Below are 18904 nucleotides of genomic sequence, written 5' to 3'. Positions count from 1 at the left end.
CCTGTCCGGAAGGTACAAGTCAACAGAACCTGTTGGGGAATGACTGAGAGGGAAATATCAAGATGACTCCCAGATGCCTAACTTCAGTGGCTGGATGGGCGATGGTGCAAGGGGAGGGCCACTTAGGAGGGAAGACTACAGCTATATCCATTCATAAACTCACCCCCAAATATAATTCCAATTCCTATCGGACATTTAATGTAATGAGAAAAAATGTTTTTTAGTGGTTTCTAGAATAACACCCATCAGAACTGGTCATGAGGCTTAATGCAGGATGATATATGGAGTTTAAACTTTTTAATGTTTTCATCAATCACAGAATATGTTACATAATCAAGACTATCCTTGGGTTCAAATTTAAGCAGCAGATAAAATGTCCTTCTCTACTGTTTGGTAAGCAAATGGTAGAATAATCAAGATTTCCTTCCTTTTTCTACCCTTTCACCGAAAAGGTAGAATTTTCTAGAAAAAAATTCTAGACCAGAAAAGACTGAAATGAGATTTAAAATCTGTTTGCAGTTAATTGTAAAAATATGCTCCAGATTGCTTTAGACTTTAGAATTATGTTTTTAAGGAAAGACTGCCCCACCTTTTATGAATCTGGATGAAGTTTTCATTGATATAAAATTTAAGTTAAAATATTCTTCTATTATTTTAGTTGGTCCACTCCATGATAACCACTGTCACTAAACTATGAAAACTAATGCTTTTTGGTCTTAATTTGACTATCTGGTTAGGAAACATACTGACCTATTTTAAAAGAGAAAATAATCCACATGAAACTATACACTGAGATTATTAGTAAAGCAAAATCGAATCCATTATTTTCCCATTAATCTTCAAGTCATTAAAGGTGACTTTATAAGAAGTATTGGGGATAATATTCTAATTCTGTTAAGTAATGAGTACTTTTCTTCAGGAACAAGAGACCATTCCTACTCTGGATGGTGTCTTTATTTCCCAAAGAGTACAGGAAAGTTGTTATTGGGCTGCCAACTCTAGTTTACATGTAAAATCAGACACATTTAAGTAATATCAGTAAAAATGAATCAATAAAGTGTCCTTTAGAAGCAAGCATGGTAAGTCAGTAATTGTTTTAGAAATCGCATGTTAATTCTGTAGTTATCCATAGCCTCAGATGCTGACTTGGTGGAGAAGGAACAGACAGGTGGACACAGTACCCTCTTCTACCCCAGAGATAAAAAATCATCATCAGGAAGTAGGTATGCGAAGAGTGTGGACTGAAAGGGAAGCTTTATTTGTGGGAAGCCTGAAACAGAGCAAATGCAGAGAGTGCTCCCAGCACGTGGAATCATCTAAGCAAATCCACGTGGACAAGAAGACTAGGGGATGACCTGGCTAGTAAGACTGGACTCCTTGGGGGTTCAAATTGTTAAAAACTAGACACAGAAATTTAGATTTAATGCTAATCTAACAGAGTCAGACACGACTGAAGTGACTTAGCAGCAATTGTCAATTTATGTGAAGAAGAAGTATTCAAAAACAGTATTTTTCAAAGATAAATTTAGCTATATGTGTTAGTCTAGGTCCTGCAAGATGGGACTGAACATGTAGGACTTCACTAGGGACATACATAACATGAAGGGGACTGCAGGGCATCATGCCAGCAACTGCATGCTGCTTCCACGTGCAGCCCCTGGACCACAAGAGGTGGCCTCACCTAACCAGAAAGAAGTTGAGAGGTCTAACCCTCCTGGAAACCAAGAAGGAGAGGGACAACCAGATATGAATGAGCACTGGAAGTGTCTGACACAGGGCATGGCAGGAAAGTGGCAGAAAGAGGAAGCCGAATCTTGGACAGGTCAGTTCTGAGATGCTCATTAGACATCTCAGTGGAGATATCAAGTAGGCAGCAGGATGCATGGGTCTGAGTTTAGGGAAGAGAGGTTGGACAAATGTCCTCCAGAAAATAAAAAAAAGAACCTACATATCTCCTGTGATCTCAGAGGCCAGTAGAAACCCAGATACCTATTACTTTGATCTAATAACTTGTGGAATCTGTCTGGTTGCTCAAAACTACAGTGTTCACTATGACAGACTGCAACCATAAGTATCTACAGAAACCTAAGGTAGTTAAAATTAACAAATTTAAAATTCAGTTTCCCAGTCACACTGGCCACATTTCCAACACTTGGAAATGTAATTAACATATGGCTAGTGTAATTAACACATGGCTAGTGGCTGCTGAATGGACAGCAAAGAAAGAGATTAATCACTGCAGAAAGGTTCAAGGACATTACTGCATTAGGGACAGATGTCCTTCTTTATATAAAAAGTTCAGATGTCTGGCACTGCTCACAGATCATCCCAGGAATCTCCTGGCTTTAAACTGTTGAAAGCTAATTTACTTGAAAGACAAAAAACAAATAAAACTTTGTTGTAACAGAATCCATCCTGGCTTTCAGTATAGATGCTCTGAACCAGATTTTTTTCTGTTCTGTTTCCTTCTGTAGCTACAACTCTGGCAAGGGAGGGTGAATTGTTTAGGGACACTTCTAAATCTGCAATTTCCTTACTCAGCTACTTATCCCCAGCAGCACTATAAATATAGCCAGCTGTTGAGAGGTAATTAATAGGAAGCCTTTGAATTTCTGAGGGATCATTAGTCCTATTCATCTTGACCAATCAAGACCTTGATGCATCTCAAATGTCTATGGAGATGATAAAAATCTCCACAGATGTATGAAGCTCTCAAAGCACTTCTCTGTAATTCTGCATTTGAGATTATTCCCTAACATTATTTATTTATTTTACAACCAGCCTACACTGATATAAAAACCTCTGCCATGGTACTTCAGTTCTGCAAGTTATTTCCTCATAGGTTAGGTGCTTTTGAAGACTCTTCTTCATGTATGCTCTGGTGGGAAAAATCACGTTCAGATTATGGATACTGCTGTAACCACTGGAGATATTCTGTCAACGGCCAAGAATGGGTCTTAATAGTTTCGAGTGATACAGAGACAAGGACTTCCTAAAGGAGGGGGGATGGGTTGCTTCACCCTAAGTTTCAAACAAACTGTTCCCTAGGTGAAATTTTTAAAGCTCATCAATTTTTTTTTCATTCAGATTAATGGAAATATGAGAAATGCAAGTTTTCTCTAAATAACCCCATATAGTATGTTCACCTGCTTTCTAAGCAGGCTGGTATTTACTAATGCAGTATTTTTAATAATTATCTTAACCTTGTGTGTGTTTTGCGTGTGTGTGTTTCCATTTCCTCAACAAAATGACAATGTCTTTAGTGCAGGGTTCCCAGTCCCTGAAGTTATTCTCCACAAAGCCTGGATGTGAACACTGCACTGACTAGTACATTCAGCCTGTCTTCAGATTAAAGCTGGGCATAGTGCTGGCTTTCCAAATACTCCAGTACTTTTAATACAGGTAATCTGAGGGGGAAACTAGCTGTGACTTTAAATCCTTAATTTAAAAATATTGACCCAAATGAAGAGGTGGAATTGTAAATAAAAAAAGGCAAATGAGCTGAAGAGGTGTCTTCTTTTCTCCATTATCTATTTCCAGAGCTAAACAGGAAAAGGGATTAAAATTTTTAAAAAGGGGGATATTATACTTTCCTCCTTCCTTCCCTTAGTGCCTTGCAGTGTACTGCTTCCTAACTGTCAAATTAGGAAGTGCTCCTATTCTGTTATTCAGACTACCATGAAAAGTGAAAGTGTTAGTCACTCAGTTGTATCCGACTCTTTGTGACCCCATGCACTGCAGCCCGCTAGGCTCCTCTATCCATGGGATTCTCCAGGCAAGAATACTGGGGTGGGTGGCCATTCCCTTCTCCAGGGGGTCTTCCTGACCCAGAGATAGAATGGGGTCCCCCACATTGCAGGAAGATTCTTTACCGTTTGAGCCACCCAGTAGGCCTTAGACTACCGTGTGTGTGTGTGTTAGTTGCTCAGTCGTGTCCGACTCCTTGCAACCCCATAGACGGCAGCCCACCAGGCCCCTCTGCCCATGGGATTCTCCAGGTAAGAACACTGGAGTGGGTTGCCATTTCCTTCTCCAAAAGGAACTATAGAAAGAAAGAAAGTGAAGTCACTCAGTTGTGTCCGACTCTTTGCAACCCCATGGACTGTATGTAGCCTACCAGGCTCCTCCATCTATGGAATTTTCCAGGCAATAGGTGATAAATCCTTTAACACAATAGTTATTAAGAGTAACTTAATTCAGGTTCATGAATCACTGCTTGAGATCGAAGCCTATCTATGCTACTTCCTAGCTGTGTGATCTTACCCCACTTACTAAACCTCTCTGTGCCTGAGCATCTTTATGTATTAAATAACAGTAGCTACTCCATATATGTGTGTGTGCGTGCTAAGTCGCTTCAGTCATGTCCGACTCTTTGTGACTCCATGGACTATAGCCTGCTAGGCTCCTCTGTCCATGGGATTCTCCATGCAAGAATACTAGAGTGGGTTGCTATGCCTCCTCCAGGGGATCTTCCAGACCCAGGGATTGAACCTGTGTCTCTTATATCTCCTGCACTGGCAGGCAGGTTCTTTAACACTAGCATTATCTGGGAAGCCCAGCTACTCCATAGTTACTGTAAATCATTCTGATAAGTACAATAGTCTCCAGCACCCAGTAACTACTCAACAAATGCCCAACCCCCAATAGTCTGTGATTCTGAGTGCTGAATGAGTTGCTTTGTCTCATCACTGATGCCTGATCTAAAGGGACATAAATACAGACGGAACCATATTCTTCTTCCTCCTCCTATCTCCTGCCTCTCTCCTCTCTCACTGGCTCCTCTGAGGAGGGTTAGCAAAGTGTTCCCTGCACATGTTCTGAAAATCTTCCCCGCATCAGGCCGTCTCTCTTCTCCTCAATCCTGTTTTCATGTTGTCATCCACTCTTTGGCTGTCCAGAGGCTCTTTAAGTCTAGGGAGTTCTCAGCTGGCATGGTGGTAAAGAATCCACCTGACAATGCAGGAGATGCAGGTGACTTCGGTTTTGATCCCTGGGTCAGGAAGATCCTCTGGAGCAGGAAATGGCAACACACTCCAGTATTCTTGCCTGGAGAACCCCTTGGTCAGAGGAGCTAGGTGGGCTATAGTCCACTGGGTCGCAAAGACCTGGACACAACTGAGCACACGTGCACATGAGAGCAGGTAAGTGTAAACTGGGGTCGAGAAGGAGGAAGCCTGCCTCATGGCCGGGTCTAAGCGATATACTCTGTATCCAACTGTGACACGTATAGAGTGAGTATTATATATGAGCCCTGTCTCATTGCTGAGTTCACTTCTCAACTGCATCAGAGGTTGAAGGGAATGGGATGTGATTAACTCTTCACATCCTTGAGACATGAAATGAGTTGGATTCTCACACTTTCTCCATTCTGCCTAGTTTTGTTATTGTTTTTAGTTTACACAGATGGTAGCTAGAGTAGTAAAAGAGGTTATTTCCCTTTCATTCATCCATTCATTCATTCAACAAATATTTATTAAGCACCAACTATGGACCTGGCATTGTGTTAACTGCTAAAGTTAATGGAATGAAACTGACAAGACATGCCACCTGGTATTGTGGGTAAAAATCAAATGCTTAGATATATGTCTTCTTTCTTTACCTGCTGTCAGTTCTTCTGACCTACCTACAAACACTTACATCCTGCTCTGTGCTTCACGCAAGCACACTGGTGATATCTAAACCCTACAGCTGTTTCAAGCCTGTGTGTCAGCCATTTATTAATAAGATCACTGACAGCACAATGACATCAGCACCTTATAAATTGTAGGCAAAAAGAAAGCAGGCAACATTCATGGTGCATTCATCTATCTAGTGATCATTGTGAAGGGCCCTCACAGACCCAGTGGAGATCCACGCCACTGATTCCTTCCATTTGTCCTCACAGTGCTGGGTGGGAGGCACAGATGCCTCTCATGATGGCGAAGGACACTTGGTCAAGGCTCAAATTAGACACTGAAATGCTGGTTCTGATGAAGAGCTAGTTAGAAGAATATCAAATTGCAAAGAAAAGACACCTGGCCAGAGCAATTCCTTTCAAATATCTGACATCAGCAGAAACTAAGACCCACATGCTAAAACTGTAGCTCAGAGGCTATACATTTGGCAGATCAGAGGAAGAGCATCTTGAAACACTTTAATAACTTGCATTTAGAGCGTGAGTTAATATTACTCTAGGGATTATGCTGCACATCCTCTTATTTAAAATGTTATCTAACACTTGAAAAGAGGAAATATATGCCAATCTTAGCCTCATTAACTTTGCGAGTTGGTACAGAAGACTGGGTCATGTCTCTTAGAACTAAAGCTGCTAGAGTCCTGTGTGTATTTTTTAAGTGTGAGTCGATCATTATTTTCCTTGGGAATTATCATAGTTGAGAGTGGGAAAAAATGAAACTAAATGAGGGCTAGCACTTCTCCTCATTCCCTCTTAAGACACTAGAGATCAGCCGTCCCCTGGGCTTACTTTTCTTACTTTGTTATCTGCAAGGGAAGCAATCTTTCCTACTAAACGCTAATTTCTAATGTGAGAGAACTTTATCTGCTCACTTAATCCTTTGTAATAACAGTACCTCAGCAGTGCTTCATGTTTTCCACTTTATAAAGCACTTTACAATCTTCTCCCTCCTAGAACAAATCTACTTGGAGCAAAACCCAGATGGCAGGGGGAGTCATGTCCTCTGGTGAGTCCCCATAGATTCCTGGACATCACCCATGTGCGTGCTTGCTCAGTCCTGTATGACTCTTTGGGACCCTAGACTGTAGCCCACCAGGTTCCCCTGTCCATGGGATTTCCCAAGCAAGAATACTGGAGTGGGTTGCCATTTCCTTCTTCCTGACCCAGGGACTGAACCCGTGTCTCCTGCACCTCTTGCAGTGGCAGGCAGATTCTTCACTACTGAGACACATGGGAAGCCCACTGTCAAGGAAGTCCCTATTCATTTTAAAAATGCGAGCAAGTTATTAGATGAATTTTTTTTAAGTTAACTCATTTACCCATAATTTACTTAAAAGTTATTGATACCTTGTCTTCTGTTAGTGCTTCAGGATAGTTCAAAAAACAAGCTACTGGACAGAAATAGATTAACCCTTGCTGGGTCTTTGATCTGGAGTTATCTCTGAAAAATAACCTTTGAAAACAATCTCAATTTGTGATTAAGTATATTTACTAGTATAGGAATTTCCTGGCGGTCCAGTGGTTAGGATCCCATGATTCCACTGCAGGGGGCATGGGTTCAGTCCCTGGCAGGGGCATCACCTACCATCACTTAATAGCTGGACTTCAGATTTGATCTTAAGGGGTTTCCATGCCTGCTATTTTTCTACACTATCTGCTGTGTGCATGGGCACACTGAAAGGTTCTTGACAGGGCACCTAAAGATCTAAATGGCTTCCCTTGCCTCCCAAGCTGGGAGTGTATAGCAAAGAACTCTTAAAACTCTATTGGGTAAGGAATAAAGCTAAAAATGAACAACTCAGTGCTTACTGCTGGTGTTTGTCATACATCAATATCATGATGCAGTATACTTCAGTGTATTCGATTTTACAGAGGAGGATTTCAGTGAAAAGAACTGAGGCTGTTCATTTCAAATATCACTTATTAACAGTTCCAAGAGCTACTGATTGCTTTCAGACTATGGGTAATGTTTTACACAAGAGGATCCTCAACAAGCCTTTTCAAATACAAGCAATTATAAGGAAAAGCTTCTGTTTTGGCCCAGTTAATTTTCTATCCTGAAGCCATGCTCTGAATATATTAATTTAGGATTAGAAAGGGGAAGAACGCTCTAAGGAACAAAGCCGAAGATTACACTTTTCTAGCTGCAAATGCCCATAAATCTTTCTAGGGTTTTTACTCTATGTCCAGTCTCAAATAACTTTTTCCTATAGACATTTTAATAGTAGTTATTCTTGCCTTTCTAACAAGCCATGATTCCCTCAATCTTTCCAAATTCCTGTCATGTTTTTGCAGGGCTTATTCTGATTTTTTCTAAAACACTTATAACTGACTAGTCATTAGCCATTTCTAAAAAGTTGGTATGGTTCACATTACTTCATTTCCTAGCTTATGTGTTGGTCTTCTTCACTTTTTTACCTATCAAATGTATGGAGTAAACCCAAATGTAGGAGTGGAGAGTAAACTCCAACCTTCGCCCTGCCTCCCACCACCACACACACCCACACACATACACACACACACACACTCTCAGGGACTAAAGAGCAGGGCTCTATCTTTGTCACTAACTAGCTGTGTAACCTTGAACAAGGTACTCAGCCTCCCTTTGATTCAGTTTTCTCATCTGCAAAATCAGGGTATGAATAGTATGCATGCCATGGAGTTGTTTTGAGATGTAGACGCGTTATTTAATGCAAAGCACTAGTGTGGAGACTGGCATATAACATCAGTGACTGGCATACGTGCACACACATACCAGCTCCTGTCATTCAAATGTAAATCCTATTAGCATTTTATTAACAAGAATCAAATTTTAATTTTTCCTCTTATCTTTCCACAGTCAAATAATCATGAAATTACATACTGATGATCCTCATTCCTTTAGAAGCCAAAATTCATTCAATCAATGTATTTTATTATTAAAGTATTGAATTGTTTTTTGAACATTAATGTATAGTAATAATGTGTTAACTCTCAATTACTGACTGAAAAAATTGATTATTCATAACACTTCATTCCTGAATAAGCAAAAAAGAGACCAGAGGGATTTGTGGTAAAAATTGCTTCATTTGCCAATAAGAGATAGTTATGGGATTTTAAAATTATTCTTTCTTTTCTACTTAAGGATCAAAGCATATTCTCTCTCTGCGGTGTATAAAAAAAGATAAACGCCAAAGAATACAGCTTGTAAAACTGCACTATGACAACCCACAGGGATAAATAAAAGCTTCAGAGATGATATCTGAATCCTATTAAAAGTTTATGTTAATCACTCGCATCACCATATTATATCCTCTGCTTTTATTTAAAAATAAAAGCCAAGATAATTGTAGCTGTAAAAGAGTTTGTAAAGTGTATGTTAAGTACTTTCTAAAGCAATGATTGCTTCTTTTGAGCGTCAATCTAAACTTGTATTCCCCCCTTACCAGTAAAGCAGTACCTGCTTTCTAAGGCGCACACAGCACACAGAGGTACTCTAGCAGAAAAGCACTCTATCACTATTAGTCTCAGTTTTTGTTGGAAAATTAAAACCTGATGCGAATCCCGTTTTTCAGTTTTAAGTTCATATGTAACATTAAAAACATATGGGTGCTTTTTCTCTTGAGTGAAACTCTTTCAAGATCAAGCTGAACAACTGAGACACATCTAGGCACAGCATGAATGAAGTACCATGAAGCTGGGCAGCCTAGCCCTGTGGTTTTCTTTGGAGTCAAGAACCAGAAACACAGATACATGACTACAGGGTGTACTGTGGATTGATAAATGTTACAAACAAATTAAGGACTTCATAACCCTGTGACAAGCCAGTGAGACTTTGAGAGGAAGCGGAAAGGAGAGGCAGAGAGCTATTTACTCAGGCTGAGAAACCACTAATGTTTCACAGTGTTTAGAGCCTGCTGGAGCCCCATTTCTAAGTTTAAGCTACACTTGGCTCTAGAAAAATGATTTATGATTTGGCATTTCTAGAATACTTCCTTTCTATTGCAGGCTTTATAAAAAGACTATTACTTACAGAAATTAAGGAACTTAATTTGTGAGTAAATGAGTAAGAAATTTGTGAGTAAGAAATTTTCAATCAAAATCCAAATATTAATCTCCCTAGAAATACAGAGTAGGCAAAATATTGCTTAGCATATTTCAAACATTTATCAGTTCAGTTCAGAAGTTCAGTCTGAGAAACAGTCGGACTCTTCGTGACTCCATGGACTGCAGCATGCCAGGCTTCCCCGTCCATTGCCAACCCTCGGAGCTTACTCAAACTCATGTTAATGATAAATTTATCCTTATAAAAATTCTCCCAAATTAGTCAGCCAGGTTAGAGAGCCTTTTGCAGATAGAAAAATTGTGGCTTACTGTCTACATGCCTTGTGCAAACATAGGAACAAAAAAGGATCCTTTTTCATGTTGTACAGAACTTATAGGAGAGATTGCTAGGTCTTACCCCAAATCCACGCTCCTCTTTCCTTCAGTAACAGACCCCAGCTTAGACTACATTCACCATCCTTCCTTGTTAAGGGTATGACCATGTGACTAAGTTCTACCCAATGCAAAGAACGTAGAATTGAAATGCTGACTAGGACTTCCTGGAAGTCTTATTTTAAAGGAAAGAAATGCATTTTTTCTTTGCCTTTTTCCTCCCTGCAGCCTTGAAAAGTCGATATAATGGCTGGATATTCAGTTGCTATTTGGTCAAAGGAGAGAAGCTAGTGCTGAGGAATGTTGTAGCTATTGCTGAGTCGCTAAGTGGTGTCTGACTCTCTGAAATCCAAAAAAGGGCCATGCCAGAGGACTGGCTGAGGGATGATGGAGAGAAAGAAATAAGCCTGGGTTCCTTCTGACATCCTGAGGCCAGCACCATAGCTCTGGACCACCTCCCTCTGGCTTTCTTTTACATCTTTTTTGTTTTGTTCAGTTGCTAAGTCATGTCTGACTCTTTGCTACCTCATAGACTGCAGCATGCCAGGCTTCCCTGTCCTTCACTATCTTCCTGAGTTTGCTCAAACTCATGTCCATTGAGTTGGTGATGCTATCTAACCATTTCAACCTTTACTTCCCTCTTCTCCTCTTGCCCTCCATCTTTCCCAGAATCAGGGTCTTTTCCAATGAGTTGGCTCTTCGCATCAGGTGGCCAAAGTATTGGAGTTTCAGCATCAGTCCTTTCAATGAATATTCAGGGTTGATTTCCTTTAGGATTGATTGGTTTGATCTACTTGCTGTCCAAGGGACTCTCAGGAGTCTTCTCCAGCACCACAGCTCAAAAGCATCAATTCTTTGGCACTCAGCTTTCTTTATGATGCAACTCTCACATCCACACTTGACTACTGGAAAAACCATAGCTTTGACTACACAGACCTTTCTCAGCAAAGCGATGACTCTTCTTTTACATCAGAGGAAAAAAAATGTTATGGTGTTTGAGCCACTGTAATTTTGATTATTTTGGGTATATGAAACTGAACCCAATCCTATTCCAAAAACAATCCTATCCAAATTAGCACAGAAAGCAGACCGTATTTCTACTGGGGAATGAAACTTAACAAAATAAGATAGAAATTTAAGGTTCTAATTGTAACAATCATGTTTCAATCATAGTTTCTCAAATAAACTACATATTATATGAGAAGAGTTTCACTGTATGTGATAATAAATATTTAATAGATGTGAATGCTGAAGAAGGAAATAAAGTTTTAAAAAATTTCTATAATTAGTGTTTCCCAAAGGAATGTTATTTTGGAAAAATTAATAACAAGAGCAAATAATAATGTTTATAGAAATATGACCCTAAATTTGGTGAACAAGGTTAAAAATACATAATCCTCTTTTCCTCAAAAGAGTTACTTTTTGAAAGATAATGAGGCACAAAAGTAGCATACAAAGCCACCCATTATTATGCAAACACTGCTTTGAGACAGAACACAAAGTGTTTTTATTGTGTTAAGATGGTCATGAATGTATTTTTGCTAATAAAATTGCAACTATGAATAGATGATACTTGATAAGACATAATATGATATTATGATAGTCTGTGGTTGAATCAGCTTTAGTTTCTCTCCCAACAAATTTTATGTTATTCAGATGGAACATTTGCATAGGAAAGCATTTTACTTAGGAAAACACTGGAGGAGACAATCCATTCTATGTGGGAACAATGGCTTTATAACAGTGCTTGATCAGGAGGCATTAGGAACCTTGCCTTGAAAGCCATTATCAAATTTATCTAGAAAACCCAATGCTGTATCATAAAATAACCAGCGACTGAAGCAATCCTTACCTGCTTACTATACCGATTTGCCCCTGCTTTCAGGAGACAGCAATGAATATCAGATACTGAAGGATAGAAGAGTTGAAAGACACAGGCAATTCAAAGAAAATGATGCCAAAAACTCCATATTGCCAGAAAAATTTTAAACAAACTTGCATTCTACTTTGGAGTAATTTTTTCTTTTTTCTATTTCCAAGGAAATTTTAATTTCCTTTGATTCTCAACCAGCTCTGCCAATAGTAAAGATTTTCCTTATGTTGTCAAACGATCAATTCAAACTTGAAATCAATCACCACTTCTTTTACTCCTAAAGCAAGGTACCTTATGATATATAATAATATAAGCTCACCTGAAGGAGGTGAGTTACAGATTTATGTCATTCTTTTAACAATCAGTTATGGAATGAAATCCAACCGTCTGTCTTCAGTTGTCCTGTTCTGTTCAAATCTTCATAATTTTAAATAAAGAAGAGTAATACTAATCAATAAGATTCATTTACCAATGACTACACTCCTGGAACACAGTATAGCTACTCGATAAATGACAGCTGTTGCTATAATGTCTCTCTTGAAACAAAATACTTTCATTTTATTCTCATCTTAACATTTGTGTTAAGCTTCTAAATCCACAAAAATTATAACACTATACTATAAAAGGGAGGGTCCAACATGTAGCTCAGATAGTAAAGAATCTGCCTGCGATGCAGGAGACCCAGGTTCAACCTCTGGTTCGGGAAGATCCTCTGGAGAAGGGAATGGCAATCCCTCCAGTATTTTTGCCTGGAAAATCCTATGGACAGAGAAGCCTGGCAGGCCATAGTCTATGGGGTCTCAAAGAGTCGACATAACTGAAAAACTAATAATAACACTATCTAGACCGCTCCTTTTATTTTATAAAATACTGACTTTAAATGTCCCTGAGAGATTAAAATTTTACTGATTTTCTCTGTCTTCCCATACTCAGGAGAAGGAACAGAATCACTTGCCATAACAGAGGATTACTAAGAGACTGCTATTATTAACAGTAAATTCCTCTCCTAGAAAAGCTCTCAAAGTATGCTCTGAGAAAGACCATCACCATCTGCATCAGGACCACGGAGGCTTGTAAACTGCAGATTCCTGGGTCCTGCTCAAGACTACTGAAGCAGAATCTTGCTGTGAGGCCTAAGAACCTGCATTTTTATGATAAGCACCATTGCCTTAAAATCAAATCCAAATTCCTTAAGCTAAAAACCTATTCCTCCTTATCCTCTTTTCAGAATAACTGGGAAACACTAAGTCTCCAAGCTGTGTTTCCTTCAAGACCAGAAAGCTGTCTTTCCGCTCTCTGCATTTGTAAGCTAGCTGCAGTTCAACTTTGCTTCTTTGGTTTCCCTCTTTCTCACTTCTTTGACATCTATGTACAGTTTCCTCCCAAACTTTCTCAACCTCTCAATGACCAGCAAAACAGTGAATGTACATCAATGAGCAATGACTATATTGGAGGATGAGTTCATGGAATCTATACTCTACCCTGAGTTCCTGTATAGACACCTGTTCCATGGTAACTTAAAAAAAAAAAAAAATGACAATTTTGGACATGTTTTAGTTTCCATGGGTAAATTCTGTTTCATGCACTGCATTTTGGGAATCTTCCCAACTCTTCTCAGTGAAATTCCGTTTCTGAATTAACTATGTAACACTGAACATCAATTTTTCACCCAAGTACGAAAGCCATCCAAATTTGTGTCAGGCATGAATTCTAGGAATATGCTTACTCTGCTCTAAATTCTGGACACCATTAAAGATCCAGAAGATACCAGGTTAGGCTGAGAGCACAGCATTCTCCCCAGAAGCAATTACTCCTTAATTCTCAACCAGCAGATGCAGGAAGCACTTAAGGGTGTACGATTAAGCCAGGCAGCTCTCCTCTCCTATGCTTGTGCCAGCGCCCAGTCAGCACTTCATACCTGCCCAGCCAGTGTAAACAGTGCTATCCCGAGGGTCTGCTGACTTCAGGCCTCTCTCCATTTGCTGAAGAAGCTCTCGAATCTTATTGTTCAAGCGTTGTGAAAACTCAGGAGTCAGCTGTAGATAGTAAAGGGAAAACAAGTATCAAAAAATATATGCCATTTGGTGTCCTAGACTATAGGCTGTTAGAAATAGGAGGGTGCTTCATTTCCTTTCAAGCTGCAGTTTTTTTGCCTGAGAGAACGGGACAATTACTTTATTCTTAAACAACAAGGATGAATTAACAAAATGTAAAAGGTCTACTGTATTTTCTTACTCAAGTGAGGAAATATTTTTGATGTAACTTAAATGTTTTACATAAAAATTTTAATCCAATATTAGACTGCCAGTGATAAACAGGATCACAGTAATTTCCATTCACTAGGAATCATCTATTACTTATATCAATATTTCTTTTTATAATAAAAACCATTTTATTAAACTTAAGCATAAAACAGAAGATATTTGCTGTTTTCAAGCAACTGGATTTTCAGTATTCAGATGCAATGTTAATTCCCTAAAGAAATACTAATTGCTTCTGTTGTTTAAAAAATGATAATTATTTATAAAAAAATCCATTTAGAAAAAAATGTATAAACATTAAAAAAAAAACTGTAGAAGTAGCATAAGAAAAGCTAAATAAATTCACAGATATTAGGAGCCTTCAGCAGAGTGGAAAGAGCACTGGATCAAGACACAAAAACCCACGCCCAGCACAGTGCCTGGCAGGCTACGGGCCTCACAAATATCGCTCAGTGAATGAGCCAGGCCACATCCTTGTCTGCTATTAGCTGAGTGACCACGCTCAACCTGTAACTTCTTTATGCTTCAGCTGCCTTGTAAGTCAGGATAATAACACCTGACTACCAATGTCAAAGGTGCACTGAGGACCAAATGAGACCGTGGGTCTCATACCCTTTGCCTTCAGGGATTCAAATGCTGACATTTTTACTATTTTAAGCAATCCAATGGTCTATAAAAATATTTTGGCTATAGACTGAAAACACACTAAGACTGGGGTGTGGAGTTGGTGATATCCATATAAAGGACCATAGGTGAAGGGCAAATGGTGAGGGTTACCAAAAAGTTATGTTATTTGTTCTAATAACTGGAAAACATTTAGAAAGTTCTGGATACATTGAATCATGAAGCGTCTTAAAAGGTCAGTTTAATATATACCTCTATTTTTAGTAATCTGCTCTGATTCTCAGATTTGGATTTCACCAAGCAGTAAAATAGTGAAATAATGTTGGGGAACATTACAAAGGTACAAACATTTCATCACATAAGGATGGTAAAAACATATGTAACAATGACCTGCAGGCATCATAACCTCATTTTTTTAAAAAAGGGCATTTTTAAAAAATGTAGGAAGGCAGTAGGAAAAAAAATGTAGGAAAGGCAGTATCAGAATTATTACTGGTAATAAAAGACATTAAATTTTACTGATAACTTAAGGCAAATCATCTAATAAGGCAAATCAGATGATCAACCATATCTGGGTTATTTATTCTAAAGCATCACTATGATCCCTTATTTCACACTCTGAGGAAGAAACCACATTGTTCGACGGACACATTCGCATCATTTAACAATGTCTGCCAAGATGTTAAGATTTTAACAAGCCTTAAAAATACATTTAGTAAGATAAAATATACTTCAGTATTAATATAAAAGGCCTATAAATCTTAACTAGATAGAAGCGTGCATCTACATAAGAACATGTCATATTCTGTTCGTAGATCATGGATAATTTATCATCTTGCCTGACCTTACTGTAAGCGACAAAGAATAATGAGAATGCCTCAGCCTCAAGAACGGACATTACCTTCTATTTGGCACATAATTGCATTTAATAAAAGCGACCTGCCTAAGAATATTGATTGCTTGTGGCAGACCAAAAAATTATTCAAATCTAGCAATAATATGAAGAGTTTCTAAAAGCCCTTTTTCAATAGATGCCAGAAAACAGAGCAGTTTCTTATTGAAATATTCGCATTAACAAGTTAAGGAGGACAGATCTCTAGGGTCTGTTCCTTAGTGTTCAACATTAAACAATTTTAGAAGTGGGAGGAGGACTGTCCAAAAACCATGTGACAGGCAATAAATTACACTATTATTTTGGGGCCAGAGTTCAAATTTATGAGTATTGTTTTTTTTCTCCCTTAGATACAGACTTAAATTTGTAATTAGCATTTACTTTATAAACATCCTAAACAGCGAGCTACGTTCCATTGAAGGGTTCTGTCATTAGGATGTATATTCAACTGTTCTCTTTGCCAAGAAACATGAAGCTTCAGATCTTCCTCCAAAAAGACAAGACAAGACAAGACAAATGGTTCAGCTTCAAGATCTGCAGAGCTAGTCAGAACACAGGTCCAAAAAGCCAAAAGGAAGCCATCTGGCTTCAAGGTAATGATTAGAAGCTTTGTTTCAGCAGTTAATTCTGGTCTTAAAAGAATATTGATTCCAGCTCCATATACACTTAGGCAGCCCTCTATCTTACAACTCTCTGCCATCTCTTTCATTCCTCCTACTTGCACTATTCAAGTTAAACTACAATGCTAAGTTTTTTAAGGAAAGAATCAACAGAATTACTGAAAGTTCACTTGGCAGATATGGAATCTCTAAGGCCCTTCAATCACAAGCAAAATGCTTTTTGTATGGCTGATGAGCCTAGAAGAAATTAGCTGGTAAAATCTGAAAATGTGTGCACATTTAAAGAGATCACTCTTCCCACTTAACACTTAAGATTTCTCGAGTAGGTGTATATTCTCTTAACAATTATGTTCACAGGCATGAGAAAACACAGGCCTCTGGAATCTCAAACCCAGGTTCTCTTTGTAACCTTACAGTGACTTGTGAGGTGCCCATCAGTTTAGCTGACCACTTTCATGTATTCATTTATTTATTTATTTTCCAGTTGTGGGGTTGAGTGGAAATGGGACAAAGATTTCAGGCCTCTGTCCCAAACCTCTCTTAGCAGCTGCAGTTTAAAGATGTCTTCATTGCATTCTGGTTTACTCTCGTCCTCATCCTGCCCGTACTCCAGTTCAATCATAAAACAGTAACACTGCGCATGTGAAAAGCCAGCAGGATTTCTCACCTCTCTTAAAAAACAAACCAAAATGATAAAAAAAAAAAAAAAAAAAAGGCAAGATCACACAGTAAATTGCAGAGCTGCCAATTTTTATAATTTAAATATCAATGACTGAAGTTATTTCAATGATCAATTTCTATTACAAATATTATCAACAACTTCTTATATAAGTTCAACATGTTAGAGCTCAAACTATTTTAATAGGTACTTTATATATTTAAAGTATTTTATATGTTTATACTGAAATTATGTATTTTTAAAAAAGGGATGGTCATCCCTTTCTTTCAGGCAAAATCGAACTTCTTTCCAAACACTGGGGTTTGGAGGTAGGGATGGAGGCAGATATTTCCCAAACTCACCCTCCCAGCAGAATCAAAGTAGCCTTCGGCCAGGGATTTGTTATAATCAGCATAAGGATTCGGGAAGGCCCTTTGCGCCATGATGCCAGAAACGAGCCTGCAGAACAGGGGAAAAAGAGAATCTACGTTGAGATACGGGCCAAGGCCGCGTTGCGAAGGCGGAGGCCAGCGCCCGGGGAACACCTTCCTTCCAGTCCCTCGGCCACTGCGCGGTCCTGGCGGTTCGAGTGGACCCCTGGCCCCCGGCGGCCCAGCCGTCAGGGTGTGGCACCTCCGCAAAAGGGCTGCCAGGGCTCCCAACCCACCGCGACGAAGGGGTTCCGTTTTGCACCCCACGTTCGCACTCTTGGGATTTCAAGCAACTGCTCGTGCACGGTCCCAAAGCCCTGTACGGCCTCTGGCCACTCACCCCGCCGCCTCCGGACAAAAACTGAAGCGACGCTTTCACTGCCCACTTCCTGCCAGCTGGACCAATCAGAGCCTTCGCCAATCCGGAGGCCCGCCCCTGTCTCATTTTCAGTTTGTTAAAGAGACAGAAGTGTTGTTTCTAAAGGGTGGGGCAGGTGATTTAATTCCCGGAGAGCTGGAGAGGGAACATATCTTAGAGTAATGTGCAACTGTGGGCAATGTTTCCTACCCTTATTCTCCTTTAAATTAAAAAAAAAATCAAGTAAGCTAATTCAAGTCCAGATGATTCGTAAGAATTCTTTTTTTTTTTTTTGTAATTTAGAGAAGAAAACTGAGTTCTGAACACATTCATAGTCCTACTGCTAGGACTGAAGGACTGAATAAAATTGAGGAGGATTATGTCTCTCCAGAGATTTGCCAAGCTTTTTTTTTTTTTCTTAAACAAACAAAAAATGTAATAAAACACCGTCATCACTCTTAGTGACAAAGATCTTTGGAGATAATTTATGATAATTTAACCTCAAAGGCACTCAGTCAATGTGAGTGGCCAATGGCCAGGGATCACATGGCAGCTGCTGAAACTTAAAGGAAAATAACATGAAAGCACAAATCACAACTCTTAAGAACTTTAATCTGCTCCTTTAGTTTAAATTAGACCATAATACTGTATATCCAAGCCCTTTAAAAAGATAACAGTGTCCGATAGAGCAAGACGTAACATTCAATTCATAACATTCAATTTCAATGTTTAACAGTCTCTAGTATTTGAAAAATTTTGCTTTCATTTAAATCACACCTGGTACACATTAGGTCCATTCTGTTGCTCAGAGAATTTTGAATTTCAGTTCAATGATCAAAAATAGTCATTTTCTCTTCTCTTTCCTTCCTTATGTTTCAGTGAAGGTCCCTAGCCCCAAACCTCTTGTGGAAGCTCAATCCCCAGCCCACCCCCACCTTGGCCTAAGCTTGTTCCTCTGTGGCTGTCATCCCGAAGTCTCCTCCTGCCCTTGCTCTGGCTCAGTTTGTTCTTTTGAACCACTGCCCTACTAGGATACTTGTTAGCTCCTTCATCAAATTCATGAAAATTTAGTAGAAGCCCTCAGTGAATCTTAAATT

At 39.1% G+C, this 18904-nt stretch overlaps 1 protein-coding gene across 2 annotated transcripts in view; it reads right to left on the bottom strand.

Moving 5' to 3' along the window:
- Positions 1–17829, bottom strand: part of LANCL1 (LanC like glutathione S-transferase 1) — a 49433-nt gene extending 31604 nt beyond the window's left edge. Inside the window, exons 1-3 of one of the 2 annotated variants that reach the window (XM_086341977.1) lie at positions 17686–17829; positions 17381–17477; positions 13882–13999 (exon numbers count right to left, since the gene is read on the bottom strand). In XM_086341977.1, the coding sequence (XP_086198103.1) occupies positions 13882–13999; positions 17381–17461 (199 nt within the window). In that variant the 5' untranslated portion in view covers positions 17462–17477; positions 17686–17829. The remainder of the gene's footprint in view (positions 1–13881; positions 14000–17380; positions 17478–17685) is intronic. The other variant, XM_086341984.1, reaches the window with a different exon arrangement.
- Positions 17830–18904: the final 1075 nt, after the last annotated feature.

This window comes from Bos grunniens, chromosome 2, assembly GCF_055505025.1.
Source record: "Bos grunniens cultivar Pamir isolate PY7600 chromosome 2, Bosgru_T2T1.0, whole genome shotgun sequence".
NCBI lineage: Eukaryota > Metazoa > Chordata > Mammalia > Artiodactyla > Bovidae > Bos > Bos grunniens.
Note: the sequence above shows the minus strand (reverse complement) of the source record. Positions and strands in the feature narration are given on the sequence as shown.